The sequence below is a fragment of the Falco biarmicus genome, chromosome 4 (genome assembly GCF_023638135.1).
Source record: "Falco biarmicus isolate bFalBia1 chromosome 4, bFalBia1.pri, whole genome shotgun sequence".
NCBI lineage: Eukaryota > Metazoa > Chordata > Aves > Falconiformes > Falconidae > Falco > Falco biarmicus.
In genome coordinates, this window is record NC_079291.1 from 41,418,543 (window position 1) to 41,434,657 (window position 16,115).

At 38.5% G+C, this 16,115-nt stretch overlaps 1 protein-coding gene across 1 annotated transcript in view; it reads left to right on the top strand.

Moving 5' to 3' along the window:
- The window catches only part of PLXDC2 (plexin domain containing 2), a 271,468-nt gene that overhangs the window by 108,186 nt on the left and 147,167 nt on the right, over positions 1-16,115 (top strand). The window contains exon 2 of the mRNA XM_056336805.1: positions 15,861-16,072. Coding sequence (XP_056192780.1) covers positions 15,861-16,072 — 212 coding nt within the window. The remainder of the gene's footprint in view (positions 1-15,860; positions 16,073-16,115) is intronic.

Here is a 16,115-nt window from a genome sequence, read left to right on the forward strand (position 1 = left end):
CTTGCTCTCCCCTCTGCTGTTTTATCTTCCTCTGGCAGGTAACTGAAGAGGACAACATCGAATTTCAGACAATAAGGTTGGGAAGGGGTAGCAGGCAAGTGGGGCCAAAGCCTGTGGCTGAGGCTACAAGGCTGTCTCTGCATGAAACATCACCTTTTCCTCTCTGTTCTGCTCCTTCTCCTCCCTGGTAGCTAAGCTAAACAAAAGGAATGCGATATGGGGTCTGACACCATGCCTCACCCTGGGAGAACAACTGGGACTAGGACCAGGCAACTGGGGAAAAGGGAGGAGATGATCGGAATAAGGCTGAAAAGTGCTGATTTGCTGAATTGGGGGCAGAAGGAAACATGAGGGAACACCTAAAAGCAGGATTTCCTTGTATAGGTCTGTAACTGGTGGGGTGGAGCTGTCAGGTCTCTGGGTGGTGGAGCCTTTAATAAAAGGTGGCATTCAGGGTATGGGAAGGATAACTTGGTTGGATGGAGAGAGACTTGCTTTGGAGTGCAAGGACATTGAAGGGAATGGTCAGCCTGGGTTATTATACCCTCCAGGGGTGAAGGGAGGAGGTCTCCAGGGCAGCATACACGGTGAAGAGGGTGCGAGGCATGTTCATATGTAGTGGGGAAGGGGGGGATAAAACACTAGAAAAAGAGAAGGAAGATTCCGTTTGCAAATAATTTGGTACCAGTGCATTACAGACCTAAAAGAAATTGTATGAGCTGTGCTTATGTATGCTTATGAAATCACTCATATTTAAAGCTTGAGCTGAAAAACAATCTGTTGATGAGCCCATGTTTCCTGTGGAGAAGCTGTATTAATGACACAGAAAGTTTTCTCCCACAGCTTTCAGTCTCCTTACTTCAGCAAAACTGATGGGACTAATAAAGTAAGTTGTTGCTTTTTCCCTTCTTACTGCATTTATGTGAGAGGAGGAGGCTGAATGTGCAGTCTTTTACTGCTTTTCTCCTCCAGGAGTAGGTAAAAGGCGATACATGCTTCATCCTTTTTTCAAGCAGATGATACTAGACAGATGCTTAGAAACAGCTTAGCTAAATCATGTGAAGGGAAGCATACACTATGTGGAAAATCTGCAGCTTTTGGCATAACCAGGCAGAAGTGGAGATTAATTTGGGGCACAAGAAGTTGTGAATTTTTGGTGTACCATTAATGGAACAGAGGGGAAATGGCCACTGGGAGTTAAGCAATAGGGTTCGGTTAAATGACAGGGCTTTGAAAGGCCCTGGTTCATGGAAGTGTCAGTGGTTTGGGGGGCTCATTTAGAGCCAAGCAGTGTGCCCAAATGCATCAAACTATGAGAAACTTCCACATGACTAACATGAAACCAGAAAACTGATGTGGTATGTGGGCTGCAGAAACATATTTAGTCTTCAAAGCAAGTGGGCATTTGCTGTCAACACTGATCAGTGTTTAACAGTCTTCCTCCCAGATTTGTTTGAGGTTACAGATGCGATAAAGGACTTGAGCACCTACAAACTCAGTGTTGTCATGACAAATTTGTTGCTTTCTAGTTCCTAAGTGGTATTAAAGCCTTGCGTTAGTTGCATACTGTTAATCCTTAAATTGCAATCCCAAACACCCATTTGTGGACCTGGGAGTTACCCGAAAATAACAAAAAAGCAAGCGATACCCATCATGTGTCTGAAATCCTGCTTCTTTCTGGGGATTAGCTGCTTGGTTAAGGGCTGCAAGAAGACACCTAACTGTCTCAGGATCCTGTGTGTGCAGTGCACTTCTGAGAGTGGCAGTTGGTCTTTGCAAGAAACAAGAAAAGCTCTCGGTTTGTCTTCTAAGCCCAAGTACTGGTATCTTGGATTTGCACGGTAGCCTACTGGTTATGCACTCTCCAGGAAAATGGGGCAGAGATTTCAAGGCTCCCTTTACACTGGAGGAGATCTTCCATCTCCTAGCAAGGTGTCCTGCTTTTGAAGTTGTTCCAGAAAATACTGAAGACTAATTGGAACAAAAGAGAGGGGGCAGGACAGACAGTTTATAACATCCGCATAGATTTCACTAGCCCTGATTTAAGAAGAAAAGAGTTTACTCTGAGTTTTGAGAGAGAGTTTTGTCGCAGTGAGCATGTGCTTTCTGAAAATGGAAAGCTGGAGCAAGTGAGCTGCTTAGACAGGGAAGAAAGGTGGCCAGGTCAGCTCTTAATAAGGTGGGGACATGTAGTCCGCCAGACTTTTACAGGCTGGGCCTGATGGCAACTGCATCCTTTACTTCTAGAAAGACCAGTCCTTAGATTTTTCTGAAAAGAAAATCCCATAGCTGAAGCCTGTTAACTGTAATGGGTTTGGAAGTGATGGGTCTGTGGGACATCCTGCACAAGGACAGCCAGCCTGTGCAAACTTAGCAGTCATTTGTCCAGGACACCTAGAAATCCAGGAACGGGTAATTTATCCCTCTTTAATTCAGACATGGAATGATATATCTGTAGGGACAGAGCTGTTCCTCTGCATGAGTAAATGAGATGTACATGTTGAGGGAGGCAGTCAGCATTCAGCAAGAAGACAGATTAATTTAAGATTAACTCCTCAGCGGAGTGGAACTGACAGCTCTGTGGAAGATGAGCTGTTCTAGAGACTGTTAATGTCCCATTTAAGTTCACCAGGTTGAGACTTGCATGAGTTGTAAGTGCTTTGAAAGTGTGAATATGTGGTATGGAGGCAGAGTTTGTGCCCTGCTACTTCTCTGCATTGGGTTCATTAGGAACAAACCTAAAATGACTGTATGTTCTTGAGAAATTTAGGTGTGATTTCTATGCAATATATATTCTGTCCAGGAATGAGGTAAATCTTTGCATTGTACCCTTAATACACAGAATGAGTCTTGTTGAATCAGTTTCCTATTGCAAGAAGTGAAGAGCTGCTTTCCAAGCCTTACTGTGGCGGCTGTGGCTCTGGATGGGCTGTCAGCCAGTCTGTGGGTTAAAACCTTCTCAGCAAGATATTTTAACATAGAAATATGACTGCTGTAAAAGATATCTTTTCGTGCAACTGTCTAGTGCTTTACTGTCATACCAACACAGGTGTGGGGTATCACAGCTAACTGCTGGCACTGTGCTTCGTTTGGAAAGGGAAGAAAATAGCATGTTGAGACCGTGTTAATATGTGCTTGTTGGGAATAAAATCTGTAGTGGGTAGAATGAGAAGAAACACAGGTGATTTTTCAAGTATGTTTTACGGATATATCAGTCTCTGTCTAACACAATGGCCACATTTCAACTGATTTATTTACCCAATCATACTGTACATGGAGTATTCCTGTGATTAATAAGCCAGGAGGAGGTAAACATTCAAATGCCATTGTGTCCAAAAACTTTTAAAACTCACTGTATTCACTCATTTCCATTTCCCCCCTCTTTCTTCTTTGAATGTGCCTTCTAACCAGTGATAATAAAGAACCTGAGCAGCAGCTTGAGAAAGTGGCTGAACAGAACTGTAAATGCTCTGCACCACAGTGATTACTCGAGAAGGAAACAAATCTTCTTGTGAAGAAGGTTTCTTTCTCATAGAGCCACCCCTTCAGCTCTCTTAATGCACTGGGCAGTGTTCGCATGCATCTAAGGCATTGAGTCTACCAAGTCTGAACCCCTATAAGCTCAGCTTCATTTACTAAATAAGCCACTCCAAAGCACTTAAGCACACTTGTGTTTTTTAAGAAATGTAGTGAACTGTCTTGTTCTGTTTGTTGCCTCTGTTCTTTTTTACCCTCTGAAAAGTAAAATAATACACTCTTCATGTTATGATCAATGTGTAATGATCTTCATGCATTACATAACGTCCTATCTTCTACTTAGAAAAGCACAGACACAGCAGATGGAGTTAGTTGTAAATCTGTCCTTTTGTAAGTGTAAAGTGATGTCATTTGAGCTGGCTCATCCCTGCACAGCTTCCAAAGCACCATGTGCTTTGCAGCACAACAGTATCCATTTCTGCCTCCTCATTAAGAAAATGCACAGATGAAATATATGTACATGGCATGCTAGCAAAGCCACCCCAGCGGATGTGCTGAATAGCTGTTCATGTTTTTTTCTTGGGAATGTTGTGGTAGAATTGGAAAGTGTATAATAAAGAAAAAAAACCACATTTATTCTATCTTTTCCCAGAACATGTCTATCCAAGTAACTAAGTTCCATGTAAGTTCCCTATATTAAAAATGGATGCCAGCAATGGAGTTCCCTCATTTTATTTAGGCACAATGGAAGTGCATGTAAACAGTGCACAGTGTAATAGATACAAAAAATTATGCTTCATTTGTCAATTGTAAAACCTCTCTATAGGAGTTGAATCATTCCGGTCCTGTTGGTTAGTTAAAAACTGTGAAGCTGTACCCTTCCTGCACTTTACTCTGTATTTGCACAATTCACAGTACTAGTTTGTCTGCCTTTTGGTGGAAGACAAAGTCAATATTCAATACTCCATATATTGGGTAGTCCAATTAAACATTTGCTAGATAATTTCATTGCTTTGACAAGTTTCAAGACTGATGCAATATTTTATCTTCTTCCCCAGTATCTCTGCCAGTTTTCAAATAGATTATTTCTTTTCTGCTAAACGAAGAATGTATTTCTATCGTTTCTATCTCTAACTGGCTTAATTCTTATTGTTATGTCTCTGCTTCTTGATAGGTTTAATACAGCTGTTCTTTGACTCTAAATATGTATCTGCAACAATTCCGCATTAATATATGATTTATTTATTTTTTTGTTCTCACATCAGTTTTAGCAATGCAGATTTTGTGCTGGAGCTTAAGAACAGTCTCTGTTCTAATTTCCTCCCATTAGTGTGCTAGAAACATGGTGTTTTTTCCCCAGCAGATCTCCTGATGAAGATAAAATGAGAATTTTTCCTGAAAAGAAGTTGAAGGCATTTAGACTTATTTTACTTTCAGTAACAGATTCAATCTTCATTTGATAAGACAGAAAATACTTTAACCCTGCACAGTAACAGAGATTTTGGAAGAAATAAACAATGGCATTTCTGTAATAAAATAGTACATAGCTATTATCTAATGCTTGTCATCAGTATCACAAAATATGTTTAACAGTTATCTTTACCTACATTTTAAAGATAGCAAAAGTGAAGCATCCATTGAGCTATTATGCAAAAATACTAAAAAACCTAAGTAATCCAGGCTTTCACAGTACGTTTTTGGTTCCTTTTATAGAATCTGTCTCTGCACCGTATATATTTACTGTAGTTACTTAGTTTTCACTTGTGCTTCCTGGAAAGTTGAAAAGTTCTGACTCTAGTGGCTGGTCTTACAGAGGGCTATATCTACAGCAATGATTTACGGCATCAGATCAGATTGGAACCCTTATTGTCTGAAATCACTATTATGTTTTCAAAAGTCCTGAAAATACCTGCTTAATGCATATGGATTAAAATGGAAGGAAATATATCTTCTTTTTAAAAAATTTGTACTATTCTTTTGGAACAAAAGATGCAGAAATTAGGGAACTGTGTAAATGTATAGAGAAATTTAGGTTGAATTTGAGGGTGAAAAGACATTGAAACAAGCTTCAAGCTCTTCTTCTAAAAAAAATATCATTGTAATTTCTTGACTATCTCATCTCTACAGAAAAAGCCAAGAATAAAATACAGTAAGCATAATTCAGTCTATCTCTAAAGCCAAGAAAATTAGGTCAAAAACATCTTGAGAATTTTAAAGTACTAACATTTAATGTATTTCTCAGTTATTGGTGACTTAAATATGTAACTTTACCACATAAGCCCAGTGAGACCATCTTTATTTTTCCTGACCAGTGGAGCAATTCCATATTTGAACATGCCAGTTTATTACTTTTATGTTTTGCTGTACATGTTAGGGAAACCCTGTCTCAACACCACAATGTAGTGCATTCTGTCATTTTACCTAGTGAATTCACTAATTCCACAAATGATCAATCTATTTACTTGTACCTGGTATAATCTTTCCAAATCCTGAATCACTGTTGGTCTAGGAAACCTTTGTGTGCAGAAAATGCAAGAAGATATAAAATTTCCTTCTTTAATCCATAATGAAAATAAAGGGTTTTAAATTTTAAGTTCTGTCTGAAATAATTTTGTGCATTTAGCACTGAGCTGAAGGAAAGGCCAAGTTATGTCTCCACAAACAGTTGTAAATTTTAACTTTCCCATCTTCAAAAAACTCTCTTTTACCAGTACACCACACTGGAAGAAAAGTCATGCGGCTTTCTTCTTCAGCTTTTATAATGTCAGATACCATTGCATTCCCCGCTATGGATTTCTGGGCAATGGCAATTGCTTGTCCGTTTTCCAGTTTCCCAGTTTCTGAGCTCTGTGAAACATCTAATACCACAAACCACATCCTTTCTACTCCTGTGAGGGGGGTAGAGGGAACTGAGGACACAGCAGGAGAAATGTGTCATGTTTCAGTCGTGCCGGGCTATGTTGCATGATCTACCTTGTTTGCAGGTGTTCAGGTGGGTTTGAGTTCTGAGCTGTGGTGTTTTTTGTGTAGGCTGTATTTTGACCCACTGCCAGACTCAGTAAGAAATGAGTTAGGAGTAAGGGGGCTTTGTCCCTGTTCACAGAAAATCTTGTTAACAAGGTGATTACCGTCTGTTGGGCACTCCTGACAAGGGAGGAGAGGAAAACCTTGGTCTGCGTGTCCCTGATCACTGTTGTACCAGATGAGGTGTTACACCACCTTTCTTCTCTTATTTTCAGCGTGCCAGGTTGCTCTGATTTTAATCTGTGCCTGCAAGGTGATGTTGCATATACATGTATGTATGGGTAGGTCCATTGTGTTGATATGTGAGCTTTGTTTTCCTGTCTGTATCTCTTTGCTTGAGCAACCAAACCCAGTGTGGTTGCCTTTGGTGTGAATGCTGACATGGATTCCTGTGCCTGACTCGAAGTCAGCCTGACAGGGCTACCCAGGAAGCCAATTACCCTCTGATGCTGCTCCAGCACCAGTGAGTGACAGGCCTGTGGAGAGCTAACTGATGTTACCTTGGCCAGAGCAGTGTCCCTGGAATTGCTGCTCTTTGCCTCTGCACACTACAAAAAGACTAGCGCTGTCTGTGCAAATCCATTTTTCAAGCAATGGGCTTGCATCTGTCATAGCCTCTGGCTTTTCCTCAGGCTAAAACCGAAGATAACCCTTCTACCAACGTTGCATTTGCCACTGACTGCTGGGAAGGGCGTAAATTAGCCAAACTAACAGAGTTCAGTACATCCCAGATAGTTGCTGTCTTCTCCCTCGACACACCATGCAAAAGGAGTTCCAGACACATGCTGCAGTTCAAACTAAAAATTACTAGTTTATTTTTATATGCTTTTGTGTGTTGCCCAGAAACAGAAATTAGTCCTAATGGTATGACTGCAAAATTGTCCATCTTTTAACTCCATTTTATTGTCTACATACCTGTTCACATTGGTGTGTGTCTTCTAGCTGAATGGATTGCTCACTCATTCTGATTAAGCCTGTATCTAGAGAAGAAGCTGGTCTACCATGAGGCTGGCATCCTCAACCTGTTCTAGTGCACAAGTTTGCTAGATCCTTCAGGAAACAGATGCTTTCATGTTGAAACTGTGAGGTGGACACATTGGAGATGGCTTTAAATGCTACTGTTTGATGTTAGCAATCATACTGTAATCCTTCTATTGACTAGAAAAAAAGCCTTTGTAAACTTTTGTCCAATGCATTTAAAGAAAATGCAGTTGGCATTAGTATTCTCAGGAAAACCTTTGAATCTAGGTTGGAAAAGCAAGAATTTGCATATAAATGGAATATTATAGAGAGATCTCAATTTCTCTTAGCAGGACAATTTTTGGTTGAATTTTTTATTTTTTGATGCTTTTTACACAAATAATTTTGTGTGTTAGTAAGGGTCTGTGATACAGTGAGGTTTGGACATAAAATGCATAAATTACACATGAATTAACATTTTGACATTATTGCTACAATGGTTAAACAGAAAACTTCAGATGATTTAAAACATGTTAACTTTCTGCTTTTCTATGCTGTAATTTGATAATCCACAAGAAAATACAACTATTAATATTTTTAATTGTGTGCCAGTAACATAAGAACATTACAGATATACTTCCTTTTGCTTTACGTGGAAACTTAGTATGTGATAAATATTCATCTAGGTACACTTGGGTGTCTGCATTACTAATTATTGGAAGTGCTACTGGGAATGTGGATATGAAACTTATTTGTATGGTGTGCAATCATCAAGTGATGTTAATCATGCTGAATATGGGTAGCTGAAAGTAAAATGTCAAAAGGAAGAATCCCAGCACTGTTCAATGTATCAGGAAACACCTCTTTTCTGCTAGTCAGGTGAGATCAGGAGAGTCAGGCATCCCTTCTGTGATGCCAAATTCTGTGCTGAAGAGGAGGGGAAAGGGAGAACTGAGAAGTATTCCTCTGAGTAAATCTACAACTCCACTAAGAAACTTTTAGGGATATTCAGCTGAAAAAAAAGATTGAAGACCAGTGTTAAAAGATGGTTGTATGTATAGCAAAAATGAAAGTTATGTGAAGAGAAGCGATGCTGAAGACAGCAGCTGATACAAGAAAAAGGGAGAAAGAAAACTCTACCATTTTTCAATTGGAGAAACTGTTTCAGTTGTGCATTGTATAATGAGTTTAGATAGGCACTAATAACATGGTTTTGATTTTTTTTCATGCATTCCATGAGGTCTGACTCTCTGACCTGATTCACCTGAAAGCTCTGGAAAATATCCCATCAGTAATGGTACATCTGTGGAGTTTTAAATTAATTCACAACTACACGATTCTGGCTTTTCTGGTTTTTTGTTAATAGGGATACTGAGTACTACTCAAATTGAATTTGCCATGGCTGGGTATCTAAGCCTATTAGAGTTTCTTCTTTTGCAAGGAAATCCAGAATCAATTCCATCTTCATTTTCTGTGGTATGCTTTCAACATGATTTTGTCTCCCTGTCTCAGAAAGTGGAGGGTTGTGATAAAGGATTATACTCTTTATTGTTAGTATAAATATAATTGTGTTTTTCTCTTCCAAAAATAATACAAAAGGTCTGTGCCTGTGGGATGCAGATGTGCATGAGACATGTAAGAGCCTAGCCAGTATGAGATGTTACATGCCTTCCACTTCTTTTATCATTGGCATTCCCTAGACTCTGTTTAAAACTTAGTTGTGAAAGCAATTTAAATCCATCTAGATTGTGTGTATGAAAAAGTTTAAGCACATCAAATGATAACACATCTTTTTTCCCCCTCCTTTTTTAAATCTTCTTACTACAATGGCTTCTCCCTTCTCTTATTACCCAGCATCTTCAAGACTGCAAGCCATCTGGTTTTCTGCTGTTCTGTCTGTATCAAGTTAGCAATAAACTTAGGTCTTAGGCCCCAAGTGGAACTGACAGGAAGAGTAGCAAAACAAATCCATAATACATTATAAAGCTATAATCAGATTGCTTTCAATTCAAGATGCCTGTTAAATTATTGTGTTTCTGTAGCTGGAGAGTATGAGTGAAGAAATAGTCAATATTTCCTCAGTGTTGATGTATGCTAATCAAAGTTACAGTATTGTTACTGGTGGAGTCTGGCTTTACCAATACCACTTTAATTTACCAGTATGATTACATAAATAATTGCAAAATGAAAGTAAATCAGGCAATTAAAAGAAAAACACCACCACAACAAACTGTAACAGTTATAATTGTGACGAAGGTAAAGTTCTAGAAGTGTGGTAATATGCTCTTTAGGACCAGTTGTAGTGCTGCAAAGTAATTACTGAATAGAAAGAGGTTGCGAAGGGAAAAGTCTTGAATTCATATTGTTGATAAAACGCATATGTAAGGAAATTACCAGTTATGTTATTTCCCTGCTGTAGTGCCTTTTATTATTGATACTAGCTCCGTATTGGACATGAATCTTAGTAGCTATTTATTGCATAATTGCAAGAAAAACATGCATCAAGGTGGTGTTATTATTTTAGACATTATTTATTATTCTGAGCATACAATTCAGCAGCAGTACTGTGATCATAACTAGTCATCATTCAGTATTTTATTACCGTTAACCTCTGACTTTCTTTGCAGGCCACACAAATGCTCATCCCGTTTGGTGAAAATAGGACATCCTAAGCATCATTCTCCCACATAATACTAAAATTCTTTTAGTAGTCTCAGCCAAGTTTTAAAAAGAAGCTGTCAAAGTGTCATGGTTTTTGAAATCATGATCCAAACTGACACAGCTGTTTGTGTGTCAGTTGTCACTGTGGGATAGTTTTTACAAATCATGTTATTAATGAGTTTGTTAAGAAATTTATCCCATTATTATCATGGACATATTGAAAGTCAAGCCTATCTGTTATTAATTTTCTTAATTATGGTCAGAAAGATGGAATTAGTCCTAGTCCCATGAATCAGGGGTGCAGCAGAAAAAGAAGTCTCTATAGTGTTGAGCTGTTCGTAGGCAGGTATAATTTAAACTGGAAATTCTTACAAGAAGTGGGATTGATTTTGATGTTCTATGGGGCATTCAGTATATGGGGAGAATCCTTCAAAGGAATGTTTATGTTTCAAAGAGACTATCACTTCATGGGGCCAGTATTCATATATTCCACCACCATTTCTTGGTTTCTCATCTTTACTAATAAAGTGGTCAAGAAATAAAGATTCATGAGATGGGCTATAGAAAGTTAATTAAGTTAAAGGAGTGTGATGGCATTTTCATTTCCTTGATGAATAAATTTGTGTATTTGATATTTGATTTTGCTGGCATTTGGGCTGTGGCAGATTTAGAAAGATGATACTGTATCTCAGAAGCAATCTGTAGAATAGAGGTTTCAATGTATGAGTATTTCTGGGCTTTCAGAAATAAAGTCTTGTTGATTATGGTGCATTTATGAAATTAGTCAAATTGCATGGTTGGCCTAAATATGTGCAATCATGAAATGTAATTAACACATGGTTTTCAGAAATGTAATTCTGAAGTTCTGATGTGTTGAAACATTCCACAAGCCTCTGTTTGACCTCATAGAAAAGAGGAAACAAAAAACCCTAAACAGTTGAATGAGTGGTAGATGATTTACCTTTTCTTCCATTTTGTTTCAAAATAGGGATTCTTTCTCCTTTAGTCACATTGCTATCTGTAAAATTCAGAATTTTTCTTTTTTTCTTGTAAAGTGAGAGCTAGATCTTCATTCTAAATAAAGCTTTATGGAGACGAGCGTTCTCTACTAAATCAGAGCTGTCTTGTCAAGCTTTGTTGTTTCATTTTGGATTTATTTACTTTTTCCTTTTTAGTTTGAGGGCAAGCCTAGCAAAGCAGAGGACCCGTGCCCCCACCGTAGTCAGGCAGCTTCTTCCCTTTCAGCAAATCCTTCTTGTGTGTCCCAATCCACATTTCCAATCTATAAGAGCTGCTTGCATAATTCACAATATTGAAATGGACAAACTTCTCTATATATTCAGTTGCTGTCTGCTTTCAGCACTGATTTATGTTAATGACATGTGTTAAGCAGTTCTGTGTATTTTGTAGTACAGGACACACATCTTCCTGCCAAAACCTGAGACTAGCAGAACCACCTCATCAGGTCTTGATGTACAAGAAGATACAGGTTTTGGTCGTGTAACCTCCATCAGGTTAGCTTTACAGTTTAAAAGCTTGTTTAGTACTTGTTAAAATGCAAGCTAAGGTAGTCAGAAAGCTATTATCTGGATCCATATTGTTTTAGGCAATAGATGCCAAAATCTTTAAAAAGTCTGTTTCCTGTGAGCATTTACCAACTGTACAGAAGGAAATATGAAGCACCTGTCTTACATGTGAGCAAAAGTGAGTCTGTCCGTAATTTTCACACATTCCCCTTCCTCAGTCTTCTCTCAAAATATTCTGTGTAGGTCTTTCCAGTTCGTATGAATGATGCCCCTATTCCCTTAAAGCCGTTGGTGGTACTTCTGCTCGATTACATCAGCTATGAAGGGATGAACTGGCCAACTGTGACAAGAGTTTCTTGACTTGCTAACAGTCAGTCATTAACTCCAAGTAATCTCAGAGCAGCGAAAGCTTCTTATAGATTTGTTACCCTTACCCCCACCACACTGCCCTTCTAGCTTTATTCAACACAGGGTTGAAATCTTAAATTTTAACTGAACCCAAGGGGGAAATGAGATGTAGACATAATGATTTTCATAGCTAATTTTATGAAGACTTCAAGGGCAAGTGCTGAAGGATCATGCTAAAACACCAACTTAATTACGTGTTCTTTAGAAAGACCTGTACTCTATTTTTACTATTTCCAAAATACTACAGTACAATATCAGCTAGAGAAACCTTCACACCAAGGTATTTGCATGCCAGTGACAGGACTATATATGTAACACTTTTATGGTTTGCACATAAAAATATCAGGTGAAAACTGTAGTGCCAATTTTAAAAGATTTGAAGGCTTAATGTAGTTCTGAGTCTCTGTTCATACAAGCTGAGCAAGTTACTACTCATCTATGTTTGGCAATATTATGATTTTATTATTAATCAGATATCACAGCATTTGGCTGCTTTCCAATTGATTTGGATGTCATGTTCTCCTTCAGTGTTAATTAGGTGCAAGCTCTGAGATCTAGAAGATAAGAGTATATGTAATACTTTGGTACGTTTCCTCTAAAATGCTTTTTATGTGATTTATTAGCTACACAGAGATTCTAACCAGAAATATGAAATAGTTCTAACTTCTAAAGTACTGGAATTTTAGGTCTCTGAATGCTTTTTCTTCATGAGCTGCCTGTGTTTAGAACTCAAAAATTAATTTATCTATCCATCTGATAATATATATATTTGAATTATATTTACATAAAAATAAAACATCCTGTTCAGCTCATAAAAAAAAATATATCTTTTTTTGTCACTCTCTCAGCATAAGAGATCTGTTGGGATAAACCAGAGACATCACGCTAGATCAGAGCTGGACTGGCCAAGCCCCTTCTCTCTCTCTCTCTCTCTCCATCCTCAGTAGCTTAAGGAAGAGGTTTAATGAAGGAGAAAGCCTACATTAAATTTATCTTTTTATTCCCTGAAAACACATCCTGATTTTATCTCACATGGCAGCTTCAGTATCCCCACTGTGCCAGTCCAGGACAATTAACTACTGTAGTGATAACCCTGTTAGAAGCGATCATGGATAATGGTGGAAAAAAACCACATCAAAGTCTAGTTTTAAACTGAAAACGTTATCTGTTCATGCCCTTGATTCTCGCTCCTATTAAATTTAGAGTGATCTAATGCATTCTGAAAAACCTTCCTTATGTTGGTATAGCTTGCACCTGTAAAATAATACCTATCAGTGTAATGGCAGTAACAATATGGTTTAGAACATTTTCTATATTGCAAGGGGAAAATCACATAATTAAAACAGTTGAAACAGGATAAAAGTTGTGCACTGACGACATCAAAGATTTCTCTAACGCGGAATGGCCCATGCCAAATTTTGCAGATGCCATGATGCAATTACATTGTAAAAGAAAATTATGGAGAAAAACAGAATTTCCAAGACAGTGGAAATACCCCAACGTGCTTATCTCTCCAGCACTATATTATTATTAGTAGTAGTAAAAGCAGTTTATGTTAGAACACCTTAAAGCTTAGAAACCATGTTCATTCCTAGTCAGGATCCAGGAGAACAAAGTATAATTGCTTTTCTTTACAGCTGAGGCTCAGACTGAGGTGAATAGGATTTAAGACCCTCCCCTAACTTTCACATTTTCTATTTACTAATTTAGGTGATTGCCTCAACATGTTGATCGTTGGCCGTAAAGGGAGTAGGCTGCAGTGGGAGTGCAAAATGACAGTGAATATGCTTTTTGCCTTATGCTCTGACTGTGGGTTTTGAGCCACCAAGGGCAGCCAGGAAACATGCTTCAGAAGGGACAGGGTCCTGCAGACATGTAGCTTTCATCGTGTGGCCTGTGACCCCCATTTGTAGGTGTCTAATGCTGCCTGTGCCTCACAGAAAATGCCGAGTTGTCTTAGTGCCACAGGCTCGGCTGTGGCTGGGGGGCATTGCCTCCATGGATCCAGCCTCAAGTATTGCATGTAACAGGCAGAAAGTGCCTATCTGCAATTGTATCTGAGAAGTTTGCTGTGTCTGTCAGCTTTCTGATGCCCTTATCCCCCTAACAGCATGGTGAGTGCCTCTGAGCTGAAGCAGCGAGGGCACCTTTGAATAAATTTTGATAAAGACTGTGGAGGAGTAGGTTACTTCATCTGCTGAGCTGTCCCCCTGCATCTGGCAGCTGATTGCCTGATAAAACTGGGAGCACAGTGGCAATTTGTTGAAGTCAAGTGTTGCAAGGCTTTTAGGAAATGCAAGGAAACAGGTTTCAAAATCCACCAATTAAAAGAAGTCTGATTTCTTGGGCTCTGAAGAGAGTTATGGCCCGAGATTTTGCACCTCCGTTAAATTCTGATTTCTCTACACACAAAGCACATTCAGCTCATATTAATTTCAATGTGGCTGAAAGTCATCAAATAGCTTAGGAAGTAAGTTTAGTAGAATTTTGGGGAATTTGATAGAAAAATGGAACCACACAGAGCCTAAAGCATATTACAATCTGTTTCTATCCTGTAACTCCGGTCTCTCAAGAACAACGCCTGGCAGATTCTTCTATATCCATGACTCCTATACCTGTTACTGCTATGATGCAGGAAAATCTTACTTCTTATTTAAACCTCCGATAGGTAGTTTTCTATTTTGCTGTCTCTTTTGTACCTAGACAACATATGTGATGCTTAGTAAGGACCATGGAAGTGGTGCCTTCCTTTGTTCAGAAGCCAAACAGAAGCAATGGAAATATTTATTTACAAGTCTATTATTTCCCTCACTATTTTTCTTTTACTTTGCCACTTCTCTTGAGAGTTCATTTGGAACCTAACAGTTCTGTCTTTCGAACAAGATCTTCTGCACATGAAAAGCACTGAGCACCCCTCTACTCCTTTTAGACCCAAAGATAGTATGGAAAGCATATCTGATTTTTAGTGCAAAGTATGCAAAATTACCCCCTCTTGATGGTGTTAACTGAAATAAATGAATAAAAAAATACTTTGATTGGCATTTGGATTGGGCAGACTGGCAACTACTGAAGAATTTATGGTTTTGCCTTGGTGATAAATTTACTAGCATTAAAAAGTTGTGAATGAGCATGAATAAAGTGCAAAAGGAATATGTAAAACAGACCATCCAACTGCTCACCCTTTGCAGGGGCTATAGTGGGTATCCGCAGTCTTCACACATCATTTGCATTTATCACTTATACAATGGGACAGCTTTGTTTTTGCACTGGGATGGATATTTATGGATTTTCATGCCTCTCATAATGTTGATTTGCCTTTTACTATGGCTTCCAAGCTTTTCCTACATAAAATCAGTAGCAAAAGCTAAGGCTATATCAGTGTTTCTCTACCTCTTCTACTTTTATTTTGTTAGATGATTAACTGATTTTTTTTGTCTCAGATTTATTTTATTTTGAAAAGTGACATTTATGGGTAGGCAAGTATCAAAGTTACAGAAGTTAGAGGGAAAACTTTTCCCAGACGTAAAATAAGCAGGAAAGTAAAACATTTAGGAGGGAACATGTAGAGGAATCTACAAAACTTAGTCTAAATTCTTGATTTTTATAGAAGTGTAACTGCTATCCTTTTAAATGCTCACATTGTTGTTGTTGTTGTAGGAACTTTATCAGAGATATAAATGGATATTCTATGTTGTTCAAAACATTTTAAAAAATTACTATTCTTAGGCTTTCAATTATGATTACTAAATCAAAGCTCCACTCACTTATTATCTTTTTGGGGTTTGGGTTTTTTTTGTCAAACAGGTGTGTTTTATGAAGTTGTTCCAAGCTTCTCTGGAGTGGAGGAAGATGTGCGAGTGGATTCACATGTAAGCAGCCACAGGTGGAGAAGGCACTCAGAGTCTCTCAAATCAGTTGACACCAACAGAGCCAGTATGGGGCAGGATTCTTCTGAGCCAGGGGGTTTCACGGATCTGTTGCTTGAAGAAGGACATGACAACACCACCCAGATTGAGGTAGAAATTAATTCCATCTATTTTTGTTTAATTAAGTTTGTTA